The sequence below is a fragment of the Cyprinus carpio genome, chromosome B24 (assembly GCF_018340385.1).
Source record: "Cyprinus carpio isolate SPL01 chromosome B24, ASM1834038v1, whole genome shotgun sequence".
Taxonomy (NCBI): domain Eukaryota; kingdom Metazoa; phylum Chordata; class Actinopteri; order Cypriniformes; family Cyprinidae; genus Cyprinus; species Cyprinus carpio.
Window position 1 is genome coordinate 17790129 of NC_056620.1, and position 20850 is coordinate 17810978.

The 20850-nt window shown below is 38.5% G+C and overlaps 1 protein-coding gene across 5 annotated transcripts in view; it reads left to right on the top strand.

Annotated features, from left to right (window-relative positions):
* The window catches only part of ntng1a (netrin g1a), a 92414-nt gene that overhangs the window by 68445 nt on the left and 3119 nt on the right, over positions 1-20850 (top strand). For 2 of the 5 annotated variants that reach the window (XM_042751590.1, XM_042751589.1), the window contains exons 5-6: positions 11020-11046; positions 18527-18661. In XM_042751590.1, coding sequence (XP_042607524.1) covers positions 11020-11046; positions 18527-18661 — 162 coding nt within the window. Of the gene's footprint in view, positions 1-11019; positions 11047-13877; positions 13923-16423; positions 16592-18526; positions 18662-20850 lie in introns of all 5 variants that reach the window. The other 3 variants (XM_042751593.1, XM_042751591.1, XM_042751592.1) reach the window with 3 other exon arrangements.

Consider the following 20850-nt stretch of genomic DNA (forward strand, 5'->3'; position numbering starts at 1 on the left):
TTGTGGATAACAAGGCTCACATGTCCTTTTACTCTGACTATAAACCATCTCTCTTACTACTGTCCTACCTTTCACAATGCGATCATGTTGTCTCCCCAGAAGCCATTACCCTACTTCCAGTTTAAAACCAGGTCCTCACAGGAACTCTGACACCGAACGCTGAACAACACAGCCACTTATTTGAACTGCATTTGTTTTATTGGTTGTATGTTTTTGTTGATTTTTTAAATGTAAAATGTAAACTTATAAACTTTAAGAAGGGTTATCAAACATCATCAACATTGGTTTCTGTTGAATTACAAACTAAATGCTTGTTATTGTGTACTGCACTGAGATAAAGTCCAAAAAGTGGTGGTGGTACTATGGTTATCAATTGTGATTTGATGCACATTGTGATCCATTAAATCCCAAAGTGAAATGTGAATTTCTGAAATTTTATTTGATACAGTATGTCCTTCTTTAGCTTTAATGACAGCAGCACTTGAGCTGAATTACCTCTACAGATTTGAAAATCAATTTTTTTTTTTTCCTGAATCATAATCAAAATCATAAACTTTTCAGTTTATTTCCAGGAACTATCTCAACAAATTAGAATTAAAAAAAAAAAAAAAAAAAAAAAAAAAAACATTTTTAGTGAATTGTTGGCCTTCTGGAAAGTATGTTCATTTACTGTACATGTACTCAATACTTGGTAGGGGCTCCTTTTGCTTTAATTACTGGCTCAATTCGGCGTGGCATTGAGGTGATCAGTTTGTGGCACTGCTGAGGTGGTATGGAAGCCCAGGTTTCTTTGACAGTGGCCTTCAGCTCATCTGCATTGTTTGGTCTCTTGTTTCTCATTTTCCTCTTGACAATACCCCATATATTTTCTATGGGGTTCAGGTCTGGTGAGTTTGCTGGCCAGTCAAGCACACCAATACCATGGTCATTTAACCAACTTTTGGTGCTTTGGTGCTGGTGTGCAGGTGGCAAATCCTGCTGGAAAATGAAATTAGCATCTTCAAAAAGCTGGTCAGCAGAAGGAAGCATGAAGTGCTCCAAAATGTCTTGGTAAACAGGTGAGGTGACTTTGGTTTTCAAAAAACACAATGGACCAACACCAGCAGATGACATTGCACCCCAAATCATCACAGACTGTGGAAACTTAACACTGGACTTCAAACAACTTGGGCTATGAGCTTCTCTACCCTTCCTCCAGACTCTAGGACCTTGGTTTCCAAATGAAATACAAAACTTGCTCTCATCTGAAAAGAGGACTTTGGACCACTGGGCAACAGTCCAGACATTTTCTGTGGTTCACGAGTGGCTTAACAAGAGGGATACGACAACTGTAGCCAAATTCCTTGACATGTCTGTGTGTGGTGGCTCTTGATGCCTTGACCCCAGCCTCAGTCCATTCCTTGTGAAGTTCACTCAAATTCTTGAATCGATTTTGCTTGACAATCCTCATAAGGCTGTGGTTCTCTCGGTTGGTTGTGCAGCTTTTTCTTCCACACTTTTTTCTTCCACTCAACTTTCTGTTGACATGCTTGGATACAGCACTCTGTGAACAGCTAGCTTCTTTGGCAATGAATGTTTGTGGCTTACCCTCCTTGTGAAGGGTGTCAATGATTGTCTTCTGGACAGCTGTCAGATCAGCAGTCTTCCCTATGATTGTGTAGCCTAGTGAACCAAACTGAAAGACCATTTTGAAGGCTCAGGAAACATTTGTAGGTGTTTTGAGTTGATTAGCTGATTGGCATGTCACCATATTCTAATTTGTTGAGATAGTGAATTGGTGGGTTTTTTTTAAATGTGAGCCAAAATCATCACAATTAAATAACCAAAGACTTAAACTACTTCAGTCTGTGTGAATAGAATTAATTTAATACACGAGTTTCACAATTTGAGTTGAATTACTGAAATAAATGAACTTTTCCATGACATTCTAATTTATTGAGATGCACTTGTAGTTCCAAACTTGTATGACATACTTTTTGTTCTGCGGAACTAAAGATATTTTGAATAACGTTTATGTTTGTTTGATTTTTTTTTATTATTATTTCATAAAAAAAAAAAAAAAAAAAAAAAAAAAAAAAAAAAACAAGAAAGAAAGTCAAACAGGTTTTAAATGGCATGTTTGTAGGACCTGTCTTTCAAAGAATGCAGTGCATGTCAAATGTTAAAACTATAACAGAAGGACAGTTAGCCTTTAGAAAACCAGTGCTGTCTGTAATTCCAGCCGGAGGACTACACCACCACTGCATTTCAATGCAAATGGCAGGAGACAGAGCCTTCAATCCAACACACAGAATGTTTGCCCAGAAGTAAACTAGCACTGTTAAACACTCACCATATGCTTCTGGGACTAAAGCAGCAGCACATACCACAGATATGACCTTAGCATGCACAGAAACTGTGTGCATGCCAAAACTTTCTTTTCAGTCCTCAGCAGGTTTGTGTGTGTGTGTGTTTGTATGTGTGTACATGCATGTGTATGAGTAGAGCGACGCGTGCCTCCTGGCAGCTGTTGTACCTCATGACTCTCTAGGAGCCGGTGGAGTGTTTTGAAGGACTGAGATTGACAGGACATTATTAAAAAAAAAAAAAAAAAAAAAAGCCAGCACAGACTCTGAACCCACTATAAAACACAGCCTCACCTGAAACCCCTTATTATGGTCCTGTGTGAGGAGAGTGAGAAATCCATACCGTAATAATGCTGCAAAAGCCAGGCTCTTAGATCATTCCCTTTTGATTAAAAATGATAAGATTAAACAATAATAATATTTCAGACATAAGAAAGGCAGTTTGTCATTTTAAAACCAATTGCAGCTGATTGTACAACAGTTTGTGCTATGTGCTTTGCACCATGTGGTAGGGCAATGGAGAAAGATGGGGTAAATAAAAAAAACTAGCAGTAAAAATAGAGTAGATGTCTAGTAATCTGCTATTTTTATCCTATAAGTAGTACTGTAGCACATTGTAGCACTGTAGCATTTTGTATGCAAATGCATACACAGAACAAATGCAATAATCCAACACATTCTAAAAATAATGCACTAAAATGAATGAAGCATTAGGTCATATTAATTTTAGCATATAAAAAAAGTATTTTATAGGTTTATTTATATATTGGTTAATTTAATTATTATTATTTAATTTTTTTATTTGTTTGTTTGTTTGCATTCCTTAGATTTTCACACACACACCGTACACCTAAACCTACGCCTCACAGGAAATTTTCTGCATTTTTAGATTTTCATAAAACTTCTGTATGATTTATACGCTTGTTTCCTCATGGGGACCTAAAAAAGGTCCCTATAAGGTCAAAATGTACTGGTATTGCTATCCTTGTGGCAACATTTGGCCCCTATAACGTGATAAATACCAGGTACACACACACACACACATGCACACACACACACACACACATATACACACACACACACACACACACACAGACACACACACACACACACACACACATTGGGTTTCCATGTTTTATGGGGACATTCAGTAGGCATAATGGTTTTTATACTGTATAAACTGTATTTTCTACAGCCCTTCCCCAACCTTACACCTAAACCTACACCTTGCAAAAAACTTTCTACATTTTTAGATTTTCATTTTGTAAGATTTATAATCTTGTTTCCTCATGGGGACCAACAAAATGTCACCAAAGGGCAAGAATTTCAGATATTGCCAACTTTTTCAGGACATTTTATCCCCAGAACATAGGGTTTATCAGGACCACACATGCACACACACATTCACCAAAGTATATATATATATATATATATATATATATATATATATATATATATATATATATATATATATATATATATATAATATTATATTATATTATATTATATTATATTATATTATATTATATTATATTATAATATTATATATATGTAATAAAATGTAAATGTATTACATGTACTATTTTTGACCATGAGGGTTAGTAAATGATGTCACAATTTTCATTTTTTGGGTGGGTGAACTATACCTTTAATAATTAATTTTATAAATTTTATTATTAATACTATTATTTTTAATATTAAATAATTTCTTTAATGAAATGGTACTCTAAATAATAAAATAAAACTGACAGTAGGTGGTGGTAATGGCAAAATTTGTTGGCAAAATTGTGTAAAAAACAGACAACATTGTGTCTATAATAACACAATATTAACTTCTTATTGAACTGTTGTCAATATCAATATCACATTTGCACTCATGTGATATTGCACTTAGCCTATTGTTTGTGTGATATTGCTTAACTACATGCTGTAAATATGAAACAAAAACATTTTTGCACCATATCTTGAATTTTAGGGACATTCTTACCGTGTTCTCTAGGCTCCATCATGCAGTGAGTTGTTGCCCCGCCTCATATTGTCATCAATCAACTGTATGGAATGTCAAATGACCCACGTAGGTCTAGGGTGGAGTAAGTATGTAAGATGCATTAATAATTTTAACACGTTATTTTTCACCGTAATTAATTAATCTAATTAATGCGTTTAATTACCAGCCCTAATATATATATAAGGCTGGTAATATATATATATATATATATATATATATATATATATATATATATATATATATATATATATATATATACACACAGTATATTATAATATAAATAACTATATATACAGTATAAACAGTATTTAGTAGTACCTCTTCCATTCTTATCTGTGTAAGGCAGAGTAATTCCTGTTAGTCTGAGTGTGTCAGACAAACCGGGAAAAGAGCTTGAGATTGAGGAAAGAGCGTTGGATATCACTCTTTGTCAAAGCTTCTGAGAAGTAGCTATGTTCCCGCTTTACATCGGAACGGCGAGTCGGAGAGCGATCAGTTCAAGAATTAGCCATGACAGACCATTTCTGCTCTCGAGGAGAGGGAAAGTGATGAGGGCACCCCCATTTTCTCCCTCCTGGAAAAGGTGGCAATGGGACTCACACACAATGTTCTGGCCCATGCTGATCTGAATCTAAAATGCCTTCTTAAACTTGACTAATGATTGTGTGTTTTATAGCTTGCCAGATTGATGAAGGGTTTCATGACGTGAGTTAAAATAAGGTCTGATCTGCACCGTGCCTGCTGTTTCCCAAACACAGCGACCGCAGGGCAATCAGCAACTCCCCGTTTACATTTAAAAATGCGCAGAGAGGATTAGCAAGCGATGCTAATTGTTTTCTATGTCTCTGCTGAGTAATACTCTGTGGTTTAAAACAGCACTTCTTTACAGAGAACTGACTAATTCCTCTTGTCCTGGCAGGATTAAACTGTGCAAATGAAACTTCAAATCAGCCCGGTCTGGCCTTGTAAATTACTTGCAATCAAAGCACTTAAAGAGAGAGATGTGTCCCGACACGGTTTCAGTAAAGGTTTTTATCGCTCCTCATTGACCTCGGCTTCAGTACGCGAAGATAAAAGCTGAACATGATATAAGCTTTTATGTGACTTATTGATTTTACAGCTTTTTAACATTTAATTATTTGGATACAAAATTCCACTCGGCATACAACAGGAGCCATGAAAATCACGCTTGAGCAAGATCCACCAGGGGAGGAGATTCATAATACCTCATTTACTTCCGTTCATCCTAGCTAGAGAAGACAGCCCAGCACATCTGGTGATGACAGTTGCAATGAGAGTAAATTATTATCAGCGGTGCCATGGTGTACGACTGATGGCTGGTTTTGTTTTTTAATTAGTGTACATAAGTATAGGGCTACCAGATGTCAGTGTGTTCGTCTGCCGTTGTTTGGCGTCCTTGAATCAAACGGTTTGTTCCTGGGCTGAAACTATAACAGATGTACCCTTCCTCAGACATGTACACCTGCCATCCTCAGACATGCAAACTTTCTTAAAGAAAGAACATACACTCGGAGAGGAAGACGATTCCAGCCTCAGAACGTGTTCCATCCCGTTGAAGGTGTTTGCCTTTCTTGTTGTGTAACATGAACGATCTTGAAATGTAATTAAGCGTGTCCTCAATCCTCGTTCCACTGCTGTACGGATGCTCTAATTAGTGCTATCTGAAGGGCCAGGTGGCCATCTTGTCTTCTCCCAGAAGTGGAGAGTTATTTTGTACCGTTTGTGTTATCTAATTATTCATTTTAACATCTCCACCCTGGCTGCATATCCTCCACAACCCCCACGGTTTCCATTTCCATCTTGACTCTCGTAGTGTCAGCTCCGAAAGCATATTACACTCGCTCTCTCTTTCTATCTTTTTTTTTCTCTTTCTTTGTTTTGTGTTATGTTCTCCTTATTCCCCCATGAGACCTGGTTTGTTTACTCTGCCTTTTCCACATCTTTCTCTGTGCTGCCGCAACGGTAATCTCTCTTTCAAATATTTGTTTCTTCCATCACAGGATTTTCCGCCGTCTGTCGCATTCCCAGAATCTTAACTGTGACTGTGACTCATTGCAGTCACTTTTTCATATTTGCCATCTCCCATACAAATCTATTCACTCTACCCTGTAAGTCGTTCAGATGGAGGCACTATTACTGTAGTGGAGGTTGGACAACAAGTTCCACTGGTGTGGATTGTCACATTTCCTTCCGTTTTGAGGCACACAGTTGGTTGTGCATGTCACGGCTCACGTCCGGGTGGAAAATGGATGATGGATGGCCAGGAGATGTAAGTGGCCAGGGAAAGTAATTACAAACTTTGCCTAGGGTAGAAATTTTGTAGATAAGCGTTACCGGAATGTCCAGGTGGACAGAAAAAACAGATGAGACTCTCAAGGTCAGGATGTTGCTCTACCAGAACAACAATAATGAGGCCACCAGCAATTCAACTAGCTCTGTTTCTAACTAACATAAAACATGAAATAAAGCATCACAGAGGATTTTGTCCTTTCGCTGGTGAAGGAAGTGGGCAGTTAAGGAACAGATTGGCTTTCAAATTGGAAAAAAAGGAAAGTCGTCACATTTTTTGTGCTGTCCAGCAGGAATCTCTCAAGCTGGATGACTTGGCAGGCGAGTGAGTGTGTTATGTAGGGCAGGACAGATCTGGTATCTTGCCCAGGTTGGGTTAATTATGTCCCGTCAACCTCTGGGAGGAAGCCTGAAAAATTAACTGTCAGTATAACATGTGTTTAGATGTGTGTGGGTGGATTTCCCCCCAAGAGACTATCTATTCTTTATCATTCTGTGCAGGTACATACAGGTAGATTTCAATAAATTAGAATGTCGTGGAAAAGTTCATTTATTTCAGTAATTCAACTCAAATTGTTAAACTCGTGTATTAAATAAATCCAATGCACACATACTGAAGTAGTTTAAGTCTTTGGTTCTTTTAATTGTGATGATTTTGGCTCACATTTAACGAAAACCCACCAATTCACTATCTCAACAAATTAGAATACTTCATAAGAAAAAAAAAGAAAAAAAAACATTTTTAGTGAATTGTTGGCCTTCTGGAAAGTATGTTCATTTGCTGTACATGTACTCAATACTTGGTAGGGGCTCCTTTTGCTTTAATTACTGCCTCAGTTCGGCGTGGCATGGAGGTGATCAGTTTGTGGCACTGCTGAGGTGGTGTGGAAGCCCAGGTTTCTTTGACAGTGGCCTTTAGCACATCTGCATTTTTTGGTCTCTTGTTTCTGATTTTCCTCTTGACAATACCCCATAGATCCTCTGTGGGGTTCAGGTCTGGTGAGTTTGCTGGCCAGTCAAGCACACCAACACCATGGTCATTTAACCAACTTTTGTCAGATCAGCAGTCTTCCCCATGATTGTGTAGCCTAGTGAACCAAACTTAGAGACCATTTTGAAGGCTCAGGAAACCTGTGCAGGTGTTTTGAGTTGATTAGCTGATTGGCATGTCACCATATTCTAATTTGTTGAGATAGTGGCTTGGTGGGTTTTTGTTAAATGAGAGCCAAAATAATCACAATTAAAAGAACCAAAGACTTAAAGTACTTCAGTCTGTGTGCATTGAATTTATTTAATACACAAGTTTCACAATTTGACTTGAATTACTGAAATAAATGAACTTTTCCATGACATTCTAATTTATTGAGATGCACCTGTACAACATTGTAGGAGTATTTTGACAGCATAATTGCTTGATTGTGAGAAAAAGGGTCTTATTAATTTATGGAAAGGTGGATTTGCACAAAATCAAGGAAGTATTAGTTTAAATAGAAGGAACTTATAATAAGTATATACAGGCATATTTATAAAATATATACAATCTGAAAAAAAATGTGTGAAAGTTGTGACTTTGAGGTATTACAGCGTGTCACTGGTGGGACATCTCCCCCCCACCCCCTTCAGGGTTCATATTACTACCCTATGATACTAATAGGCACCTAGATATGGTACAAAATTGTTTCTTTCACATTTCCACAGTGACAAGCCCCAGAAGGTAAATTTTTTTCACATTCTGTCAGATAATATTTCAGGTGTGTTAAGCAGCCAATAGCATAAAAATGACAACCTAACATGTAAAATAAGGAATGGGTAAAATAGAAAAATCTTCCAGGATGTGTATTCATTTAGGACAAACACTCCTGCCCATCGATGGTTGATCCTGGAGACTCGAATAGCCCCAGAGTGCAAATGGTAAAAATCAATGGAGTATGCAATAAACATAAGCAGCCTAATGTGTTTCTGCATCAGGCTTCACAATTCGATTCCTGCTCCCCAACATAATGGAGAGTTCCAGCAGGTGAGGGGGGTTGAAAACCGCTGTGATTGAAAGGTAATCTAATGATATGACACATGATATTTTGCGTCCGTCTCAGGCGGACGACTGTCCAACTCAAAAGAGGAGAGATGAATAAATAAATACATTAAAAAAGAGGTTGAATTGCACTTACATGAATCGTGAGGATGAATGCGCACCATGACTAAAAGCCTGACTGTATTTAAAGCAAAGAGAGCGGACAGTGTGCTATGAGAGGTGCTGTGTTACACTGTTGATGCTGTTTAGAGTATATCCAGACGTCTGTATGTGTTTCTGTGGTGTCAGATGCAGCATCAACATGAGCCATAATTTTTCCGTCATGACTTGCAAGTACAAAAAAAAACAAACAAAAAAAAACATTCATAGACACATTGAACGAGGGAGCCAAGGATCATCTAAGTAGGGGTGACACCGAATAGTCGAAGATTCGATACTTTGATTCGAGGAGCCTGATTCAACTACCAATCTCACAGTCAAATATTACCAGGGTGTTATGATTATGTCATTTTGACTATATGGGGGAGCTCAAATGTCTGATTTCACATAGAACAACCGGTTTTCTCACAATTATTTGATATACAGCCTATTATGCTAAAGCTGTAAATAAGAATCTGAAAACAAAGAAGCTTCAAATAAATATTTTAAAGTGCGTGAAAAAATCCAACCACCCCTATAGATTTATTTTTCACTTTTCATAATCTGTGACTGACTGAGGAGCCTCTTGGCAGCACGGATTTAAAACTTTGACAAGACTCAAACTGATACAGGCAGAGACTGGATTTTTTCGATCAGGTAGGGTAGAAGTGATTTCAAAACATTTCAGCCAGTGTATATATATCATGGATATATTATTTACCTAACATAAGATGCATTTGTTTGAGTCAAGTGCTTCATTGTAATACTACGGTGATTATCTTTTCAGTGCGCAGCATGAACAGGACAAACAACAATGCAGAATATTAATAACTATGACTGGGACTGTCGTACACATGCCATTATAATGAGAACACCATTATAATAAAACTTGCTATCAAATGTGTCATTCTACTGGTCATCTTCAGCATGCTCAGCTCAAAACAGAAATGCAGAACATGAATAACTATTGTCATATAGGCTAATGTTATAATGGGAGCACTATTTAAAAAAAAAATAGTGAATTGTTAGGGTTTTGCTGAAGTTTAGTGTTAACTATCTTTTCTATCAGTCGAATATCGGCAAGATTCAAAAATTCCAATTCGACTATGAAAATCCTTAGTCGGGGACACCCCTACATCTAAGTAAATAAATAAATAAATCTCCCAGAGAAGGAAAAAAAAATGCCAGAACATCCTTGCAACCAGAGAGCGAGAATGTATTGCTATTGCACTGTTGATATAATTTGGCATATATAGACAGTAAAACTTTACTGTAAAGCAGGGGGTTGAAAACTGGGGAATGGACACCCCGGGAGTCCACAAGGGGGGGCTATGGGGGTCAGCAAAAAACTTTAGGGTACGGAAAGTGTGAAAATGGAACAAAAACTCCCATGTGCTATAGTTTGCATATAAGATTCAAGTCAGAGAAGTGTGCAGGATTTTTCACTTAACTTCATAACTGAAAATCAAGCAGGATTTCTTCAAGGAAAGTCTCTCTTTTGTATTGCCAGATCTAAATACAAAGGCATGATGTTAGAGTTTATATTTCCCTGTGCAGGTTGACCTCTCCCCTTTCCTCTCCCTCTTGCTATCTTTCTGACTTCACACGTGTTCATCGGAGGTGCCTGAAGCCTTTATTTTCCTAGTCATTTCTCAGCCCTCCTTCCAAAGGTCATAAATTTGGCTTTTAACTGTCCCTGTGAAGCAGAGATCAGGGAGGGAGATTAGATGGCGCACCCTAGATCGATGGCACATGGCAGGGGCGTGAGTTCAGTTCTCTTTCTGCCACCAGAGCATTGTCTCCAAGAGTTCTCCATCGTATAGGAAATCCTCCATTCACTGTTTTCCAAATGGTCTTCTTGATTGGTATTCTTGGTTGCTAAACATTTTATTTATTTATTTTTATTTTTTTATTTTTGATGATAAAACACTACAAGTTCTTTCTTTTGAATTTGTTCTTTAAAAAAAAAGATGTTCTCTGCTGTTATCATTTTATGTGCATTTCAGATGTTTTTATTAATATTTTTATTAATATTTATTTGTATATAAATAATATTTTAATATACGTAATTATTAGTATTTTGTTTATTATTACTGCTTTTTATTATATTTTAAAATTGCTATTTGTTGTATTGCTAATGCTAATTGCTGGTTCTACTATAACCTTTTCTCTCATCTCTCTTCCAGGTCTGCCAAATAGTGTTGGTCCAGTTAGTAAGTAAACAAACTTATAGATCTATATCAACAGGAAGTGTGAGATGAACAGCTTTGCTTCTCACTTCACCTCAGGTCCACTTCTGGTTAAACATTTATTTCTGATTTTCATTAGATCTATCGGATATAAACTGTGCAACCTAATCTGATTGGTTTGGAAGTTAATTAGAACATGGTTAAGTTAAACTATTTCAAGAAAACAGCAGTTTTCTATAGTAAAGTTTATGGATGGACTCATTCAAATGCTGATTTTGCATGCATTACATGTATTATAAATGCTATAGGGGCTGTAAAGCAGTTCAGGATCTCGTCCGAAGTAGAAAGAGGGGAAGATGATTTTAATATGAGAAATGCAGGTCTATGTGGTATTATCTGGTCCTGCCAGGGGTCTCATATGCCAGCAGACAGATAGAGTTACAGGCGCAGGGAGGTTGAATGTGAAAACTGGAGCCACAGAGATATTGAACAAGTCAGAATGCATGTAGAGCCCCGAATATTTACACACGCTTCACTTCTCCTGGGTCCAGGACAAATATACACATTTCCTCTTTGGATAGATTGGTATAATATATCACAGGTGTATGGAATAACATTACACAAATCAAATATTCAATAATGAACATTGGAATTATTACAAGAGTGAATGGAGTCTGATTTATACATAAATTACAGTTTGATGTTACCAATGACCATCTGAAACTGGTGAACACAGAAAAAAAAACTTAAACTAAAATCAGAAATGTATGTCAAACCAAATGGACACCCCCTTCTTCTCTTCTCTCCTCAAGTGTGTTTTGTACTTGCCCGTATAGCATGGCCTGTGCTGTGCCATTTCTGCATGGGCTCACTCCATTATTTCTTATTCAACTGCCATGCCATGAACATTCACTCACTGTCCTCATGGTGAATTTACACACCTCCATCCAGAAAGACACAAAGAGGTGACACTCACAATGCAACCAGGGTCCCAAACAGCTTGATGTTACTTTAACACCAAAACCATCCTCTGACCACCACTATAACAATTATAAACAGCATTCTCTCTTCCTTCACAAAACTATAGAGAGTGATTGTAAAGAGTGTCCTTGAGGACGGAGATGTTATGCCTGAGACTGAAAAAGAAAACACTGCAGTTTCCTCAGAGTTGCTTGAGGGTAATTGAATTCTTTATTGACTTTTTCCAATTCTATTTCAAGTTTATTAAGCCTGCCAGAATTGCCTAATGCAGGCATTAGAGCAAAATTAATATTTTAAGATGAGATTTTGGCTGTACAGGATTGCATTTCATTACTGGGATGGCATTGATTAAAATCTGTCACTTCTCATTTATCCAATTTTTATCCAAATTTTCACTAACAAAAACATTAATGAAGAGCAGATGTGATGAGCATCACTCCTAATCACTTGCTAATACGGAACACATTTTATATCAATAATAAAGCTCTCAGCATGGTCCCATGGGTATCACGAGAGAGGCTTCTGTGTGTGCGAGTGTCATGGAATGTGATGAGAGAGGACAGCTGGATTTGTCCATCACTCAGAGGTCAGATCTGTTCCAAACTGATAGTTACTCCAGTGGTTGTACATTGCTGCTTGCTCACTCTTTGTGTCTCACTGGATTCAAAAATTAAGAGAGAACTTCCATTAAAAAGGGTTGTGGAAAAAGTGTTTCTCCAAATATTGGATTAGTTTGATGGATCCAAATTGTGCATTTATGTTTTTTTAGTTTACAATTGAAAGCTTAAGGCTAAGAATTGTTTGAAATAGTTGTATTTTTTTAATGAGATTGAGATACAAACAAAGCAAATTTATTGTTGAGATGATTCTGGCAAACCAAGTACTAATCTAAAGAAAGAGAAGCACTTTATGATGTTGACACACCCTGAACTCACATTATTTTATTAATCTTACAGAAATTATTTGCTTTTCATCTTTAATTTCTTTCATAAAATATTACTGGAGCTTGAACTGAAAACTCATAGTGAAGTTCACGGAATTCCCCAAATCACATGGAAAAAAAGTCATTTCTCCCAGTGTGATTGGACATAGAGGCCATTTCATAATGGGTCTTCAAGATGGGTTTCCTCTGTCAGTAACCTGCGTGTGCATGCTCTCCGAGTCCCCAACCACCATGCTATGTCCCTGGTGAAAAAAAAAAATCAAATTCATAGATGTGTCCTCACTGGAATTCCTGCACCCTGTCCTCGTTTCATGTGCCCACACACTGAGGTCAACCACGAAGCAGCACATAAGGGACTTAACTATGTTTGTGTTGGATGGATGCTTTAGTTTGGTTTGGTCCTCTCACTTTAGTGCTGCCTCTGAGATTGACACGAGACTGCTCCATTCCCAGCCCTAATATTTCCGCCTCTAAGGAAATTAATTGTATGTAATTATGAGGATAATCACATCAAATCGTCATTTCAATTGTTAGCTATTTTTGTCATACAGAACCACACTTCAAATGAATCAATTTTATAAATTGAACAAGCATCTCAAGCAACCATGAATACACATGCGCACAATCCAGTCTCACACTCGAAAGACTGACACGATTTCCCTTCATCACTGTCAGCCGTCATTCCTATGTATTAATATAGAGTAAGTCAAAACACAGCTCAATTACATACAGTCTCTAGAGATGATCTGTGATTGGTCTATTGGTTGCTTGTTCTCATCGAGCCTATCAGCTCAACTTTATGAATGACCCATCTGGAGATGTGTGTAGCTGTTTATGTGTACATGAGTCCAAACTGGACCCGTCCTAGTGCATCTGACATCCGACAGCCAGTGCATTCAATTAACACCTGATTTCTCCTGTATGCATGCAGTTCGGCAGAACATTTCATCCCTAGGTGTCGCTAACCGAAATCAAGGTAGGGTACATTTTTAACTTGGATACAGTTTCCTTTGATCTGACTCACAGAACAATTTTTAGGCTGATGTAAGAGTGGAACAGATTTAGCAGAAGTTTGCTGACAGCTAGTCTTTTTTTTTTTTTTTTTTTGTATATTTGTTGTACTGAATCATTCCAGATGGACAAACGTCTTCTTTTTGCCTTTTCTCTTTTACGTACCAATTTCTGACATGATTTTTGAGCAATCAGCATTTCTAAGAAACAAGCTGAACAGCCATAAAGACACACATAAAGACATGATTTAAAGCGTTATGCCCTCCATTTTAATTAAGGCATGGCACTCTCTCTTGGGCCCTCTCAATATTTTCTAACCCCTGCTGGGGAGTTTTCATGGCTGTTTTAGGTAGACTGATTCAAGGTAATCCATTGCGCAGATGTCCAAAAAGAAGCATCATGCAAACAACAGCCCTGAGTAAACAGCGTTTTTGATTGAATTGGCGGTTGGAGGTTAGTAAAGGACATAATGCTCATTGCCCCTTGGTTTGTTTTGTGACTGCACGATGAGCTGATAACTTTGGGATTGTTCTGAGCCCTGTTGTTCTGCTGCTGTGTCGGACTGGCAGCGGGACGTGGGGATCTAAGCCTTACCCACTCTCACACAAGAAGCCTGGGAAGCTCAACTACACTAATGCCAGCTGAGCAGTTTCTGCCAGCAATGCAGGCTTTTTCTTTTCTAAAGCCATCAAAAACTTCCAAACCACAGCAGCTGCAGGGAATAGAACGTGCACTGTGCAAATTTTTAGTTCTTTTTGTATCTTTTGTATCATTTATGGCAGAGTAACAGGATTAGTCTAAATTCTTGTTTTATTGTCAATTTTATGCTTTTGGTAAAGACAATTTGTAATGTTCATATCATCATTCGGGTTTCTGTTGATTTAATATGTTTTATTTTATTTATTTTGTCTTTATTTTGTCTAGTAGCTCCTCAAGTTGCTTTGTCAACTGTTTCTTCTGTACAAGTTGCAAACAGTAAGAGAGGTAGGAGGACTCGATTCATATACTCTCACTATTCTGTGTCAGTGTATGTTGTCCGAATTACCCCCTTCACCATGCCCTGAATGAATCCAGAGTGAGTCCTATACCTCCTGTACTTGCAAAACACCTACCCCTGACCCTGCTATTCCCACTTTGCATAGTATCAAGTAAAAAGTTTCAGATTTTAGTGCAATTGTTTACTTTGTTTTATGATTAGCTCCATCCTGAATCATCATGGAAGCTCTGTACTGAATGCTTCAGAGACCCAAGTCTTTGAAAATTGAGGAGATTTTACTTTATGAATCAGTGGGGAAGTGTTCAAATCATGTTGACTGTCAGATTAACGGGTTATATACAGTCAGTGTTGCTGATCCGAATGTGGATGAGAACATTGAATCTGATATAATTCCGCAGTGGCTCACAGACGAGAAGCCCTTCAATTTTTTGTTAAAGTAGGCCCTCTAAAACATTTTCCAGGCAGAATGATTGACATATCCAGGCAGCTTTAGAGATCGCTTTACAGGAGATATGTCTGTCTCAACTCCTCCAGTCGGGGGACGGGGGAAAAGGCTGCAGAGGAGGCCTGACCTCAATCCAGATCTCGATAATGAGAAGCCCTCCATTTTTCCCGAAAGCCCTGGAAATCATCTCAGGAGGTAGGGACGTGGAGGCTTTATGAGCGTAACTCAGATTGGTCAGACCCATTGGGTTGAAGGTGCTGGCCAGTTGGTTGACCAAGCAACCCTGGCAGGTCAGGGTAATGCCATCAGTTTGTTATGTTATGCCAAGAGCAGCATTTGAGCATCGAGATTCAACTTCACTTTGAAAGTAGGACAGACTCCTTGCGGGTCCTGGATAAACGTTGTTTGGTTTCTTTGGAGGCTATGGGGAAATAGATAGGAAGTTATTTCTGATTTGCTTGTGCTATTTCTCATTTTGGAGCTGACAGAATCAATACTGAAAAAATGCTTTGTCTTTCATTTTTATGGCAGTAGTTCTGCGGAGAGGATACAGTTTTGTGTACCCGTTTTCGACCTGAGAGGCTTTGTTATTTCGGGGGCATAGAAAATAGAAGCCATTGTTTTATTCCCGTGTTTGAAAGTTCCAGCTCCTTCACTACACCCTTCCATCATTTCTGTGAGACAACTCTCCATGAGCAATAGAATATAAATACAGCAGATGTAAATTTCAAATCGCACATGCACTCGCATTCTGCCAAGGTTGAAAATTACATCTGCTCGTGTTTGATTTCCATGTAACATTACTGTTCTTATTTTCCTCTCCATCACTGTGGTTTGCTCAAGGCCAGCTCTCTAATAACAACACCGCTTCTCCATTCATCTTAAGGTGATCTTACATCTAACACCGCTTCTGCTGTTTCAGACCATCCAAACCTCGCATGCCATGGTGCCCCTCTTCTGCAGCGCCGCCGCAACTTGCACACACTTACCCTAAACACAGCCACATCTCTCTCCCCTTTTTGCGACTGCGAATGTTTCAGTCACTCCAATCGCTGCAGTTACATCGAGTTGCTAAACACCGTCATTTGCGTGAGCTGTAAGCACAACACTAGAGGGCAGCACTGCCAGCTGTGCAAGCTTGGATACTACCGCAATGCCTCAGCAGAGCTGGACGATGAGAATGTTTGCATAGGTCAGTCCTCCAGCACTCCCATCCACCAACACAGCTTATCGCACATCACACTCCCCCCAAATCTGCCATCTGGCCTTCTGTTTCTATTGCTCCATCATCCTCCATCTCCTCACTCCCTTCTCTGTGTCTGTCCATCCCACTGTCGTCACCTGATTCTCTTCACGCATGCTTGTGTGCGTCAGCAAAGTCACGTTGATCCACATCCCTCCAGTCTTTGACTACAAACCAGCAAGTATGACGTGATGATCCACAGCAAATTAGGACAGAAGACACTGTAGGGGAAAAATAGAGTAATTTTTAATGTTTGTTACAAAGCCAAAAAAAGAAAAAGGTAGAGCAGAGAACAAAAAAACAAAAGCCAGACAGGTGTCATTTTGAGACAGAGGTGATGTCTGCCATCACACTTCCCCAGTGAGGTGTCTGAGAGGGCTCACACCCACAGAAAAAGGTGCTGTGTGTTGCATATGTCACTCTCGGAAAGAAGCAGCAAGAGAAAGAAGAAAGCGAGAGAGGTGTCTGGGAGCAGGTCACGACTGTGTGACTTATACACACATCTTTAGGTGTTACAGGTCACAGACTCTGACCTCCACTTCAACTGAGCAAGATCTGTAGTCACAGGAGGGCCACAGAACTGTCAAAATATGTGAGAAGTGCATCTTGGGAAGGGTTTATGTTAGTGTTTTAGCAATGCATTAATAATTAATAAGCATTAATGTCTTTACTTAGAAATGAAACACGTATCTGCTCTGTAGCAAAACATTAAGGCTATGTTCACACTTGTAAAGTATTCTGTTGTGCTAGGGATCTGAAAACACTGATGAGTTTATACTGAAAAGATGTAGGAGAACTTTAAAAGGAATGATTTGTTTCCTCAAAAAAAAAAAAAAAGGTTTAAGATCAAATGTGCAGCCGTGATCAGAAATGCCATTACACACATCAGAGTTTTAGGCAACACGTCCAAGTTCTCTTCTGAGAAAGCACAAGAGAATTAATCAGATTCTCTTTTGAATTGATAATATTAAAACTGTTGCATATTTAATACCCCTCAGTAGCTCAACATCTGCTCAAATTATTTGTCGTCTTTGTAGATATCCAAGAAATGCAGGCTTTGAATGATACTTCAGTATCATAAGCAGACCTCAGTTAATTGGCCAGTTGTCTTTGGGTGATCCATGACCTGAAGAGTTACTGACATCGTCAAAAACTTATAATAGTCAACATGAAATCAAAATTGACTATTTACTTGGATAAAATCAAGTCACACTCTTTTTTCCGATCGGTATCTTGCTTAACTCAGAAATATGCCATTGAAATTAATGCAAATGCCATTTAATGTATACTTCAAGCACATTTTCTGTAGTATCAAAGGGTTTAATTATGACTATCAGAGTTATCAGTATTTGAGTTTAATGCACTAATGGGCAGCAAGCAAACTGGCTAATCAGGAAACTATGTGACTGCCTTTGTTTCTCTTTTATATGTTCCCTTCCTTCATGCCACTCATTTTTGATGCTAAACTACATATAGAAATATGTTTTAAAAAAATTATTCAGAATACACAGTGCAGTCGCTCAGTAATGGTCTACGCTTTTGCATTATGGGACTTCCAAGATGTTGAACATTCACAAACATTCGTTTTCCTTACTAAACTAAATGCCATTGTTTCCATTTTCCACCTTCACTCACCTTCCCCAGCTGATGCTTCTCATTTTATTCCTTTGAAATGGTAGATGTGAGGTAAATATTCAGATATAGGTGTTATAAATCTGTCCTTTGTAGACTAGCAATGTGCATGAAGGAGGCAGCAGAGGCCCATTTTGAGCGAAAATGCTTTTTGTGTTGAAAACAGAGGGACTTATTCATGAGCTGATCTGAGGCTGAAGACCGCAGACCCCATCTCTCCACTGTGTGTATGTGTGTGTCTTGTTTCTACAGACTGTAATTGTAATCCCTTTGGCTCAGACACTGATCGCTGTAATGGCACAGGATATTGTAAATGTAAGGAGGGAGCAACAGGGGCTAAGTGCCATGAGTGTCTGCCAGGATATTTGTGGGACAATGGCTGCAAATGTAAGTAGAACCTCCACCCAACCTGCAGCTTCAGTCCCCTGCTCTCTTTTGCGTCTCTCTTTCTCTACCCCTCCCTGCCTTCTTCTTTTCCTCTTTCTATTTTCTCTGTTTGCTGCTTCTTTTTGGCTTACCCGGGAATGAGCAGCTTGGTTTGCTTACAGCACTTGGAAACAAAAAACAAACAAACTTGGACTGACTTCCATCCGAGGCTCAGTCACACCTGTTATGCTGCCTTGTTAGTGGTTTAACTGCAGAATTCATTTTGAGGGAATAATTCTAATCATTTATTATCATTGTTTTTATTAATAGTATTAATGTAGAATTTTTCTCAAGCACAGAAATAAACCATGCAAACAATCCTCGGGCACAATCCCATGCATGTGCATTTGGGCATATGAACATAGGCAGCTGAACTAATATTTGGAGTGAGCAGAACATTTGACTCCTGCGCTGTTGTCTCTGGCTTTTTGCTGTTATGGCCACACTGTGATGGCTGGTTCTTCTCTCTTGGCTCCAATTGCTGTGGTTGAAATGATCCGTAGGTCAAGCATTGATTTGTATTCTTCAATGGGCTTCCAGCATCAAAGGTCAACATTTACCAAAGCCTCAGATATTACAAAGGGACGTTGGCTGTAATAGTGTGAAATGGACAGTCCAGTAAATATATGTATATTGAGTTCTGTGTAACTTTAGACCCAACACTACAAGGTTGGTTTAGTTGAGAAGCAGAAATTCACAACATCACACGTCACGAGATTAAAGTAAACCAGAGCATTTGGTACAAATAGTGACATGTGGCAAATGCACTCCCATTACTGTCTGTTCTGGGAAACATATTGGAGAGAAATAAAGAGACGTGACTCTTTATACACATCAATCATTCACTAGCATGAAGATGCATTACCATGTGTCTGTTTCAGCCAATGGTTTGCACTAAGGTAAAGCACCATAACCATTTTAATTTGATGTTGTCATCAGCACAGACGCTTTTCGTTAGACGTCCTAGACAAGAGATTTAAATGTTGCATTTGTCTCATTCAAAGTCCCAAAGGCCATAATGTGTGTGTGATAAATGCCATCTAAGGTTCATTTTCCTGATCCCGTCCATCTGTATGCAGATTTTCGGTATGCAATTAAACCTCAAATCTTTCTTCAAATAAGCCTTTTCTTCCCAGCGCACCATGCAATCTACTGCTGTTCTCAATAAATATTTTCCCTCTTATCAAAAGCAAACCCAATAAATTGCTCAATTTATTCTCTTATTACTGTTTAATTACATGCAAGCAAATGCAGAACTCGAAGTTGAGCACGTTTTTCCTGCTTGTGAGTGGACATGCTTTAAACATACAGAGATTCTGTTGAGATGTGAATGGGCTCTAGAGAGCGCGGCGTATGCTATAAAGGTTAAACTGTTTGTAGGACCAACAGCAGAGTAAATAGTTTCCATGCCCCCCTCCATTGGAAGGTAAGGGTGTTTATTAGCACCCATAACAGCTATAAATCACTGACGCGGCTCTTCTTGCCTCAGCACCTTTTCCTGGTCATCAGGGGATATCAAACTGAGGAGACAGAAAGAGTTGAACTCACAGGGTGAAGCAAAAAGACCCAAACTCTTGAGAGATACATTACCTGCAAAACTGTGCCTCCTTTAAGTCTTTCTTCAGATGAAGCACAAGAACACTCTTGCCAAAGGCCACAGTTGTGGAAAAGGCAATCGATCAATTTGCTCTTTTTCCCTCAAAGAGGAGGTGTTCTAAAACTCTTTCCACAGACACAATCCACTCATTAACTCTTACTTCTTTTTGTACAGTCTCCTTTTCATGAACAGTTTGGTAAAAGGCAACATTGATGTCTCAATTGCAAAAAGTCAATATGCCGTACACTTGTGAAGAATCATTTTATTTATAATAGGAAACATCAACAGTAGTCTAAACATGTTTTGTGCAGTTTAGGAGTTTAAAAATCTCCTATCCAGAACACTGAATCAATAAAGAATCTCTATCTTTTGATTGATCATTTCTTTATTGTTTCTTAAAGGGCAGACAAGAGAGGGTAAAATGTGCTCAGGGACAGTTGATGGCCAGGTCATGACTTCACCAGAGAAAAACAGGCACTGTAAAAATAAAAATAAAAATAAAAAAGGAAGTTGTAAATAAAGCAAAGATTATTAGAGTACATTTTACAAGAAT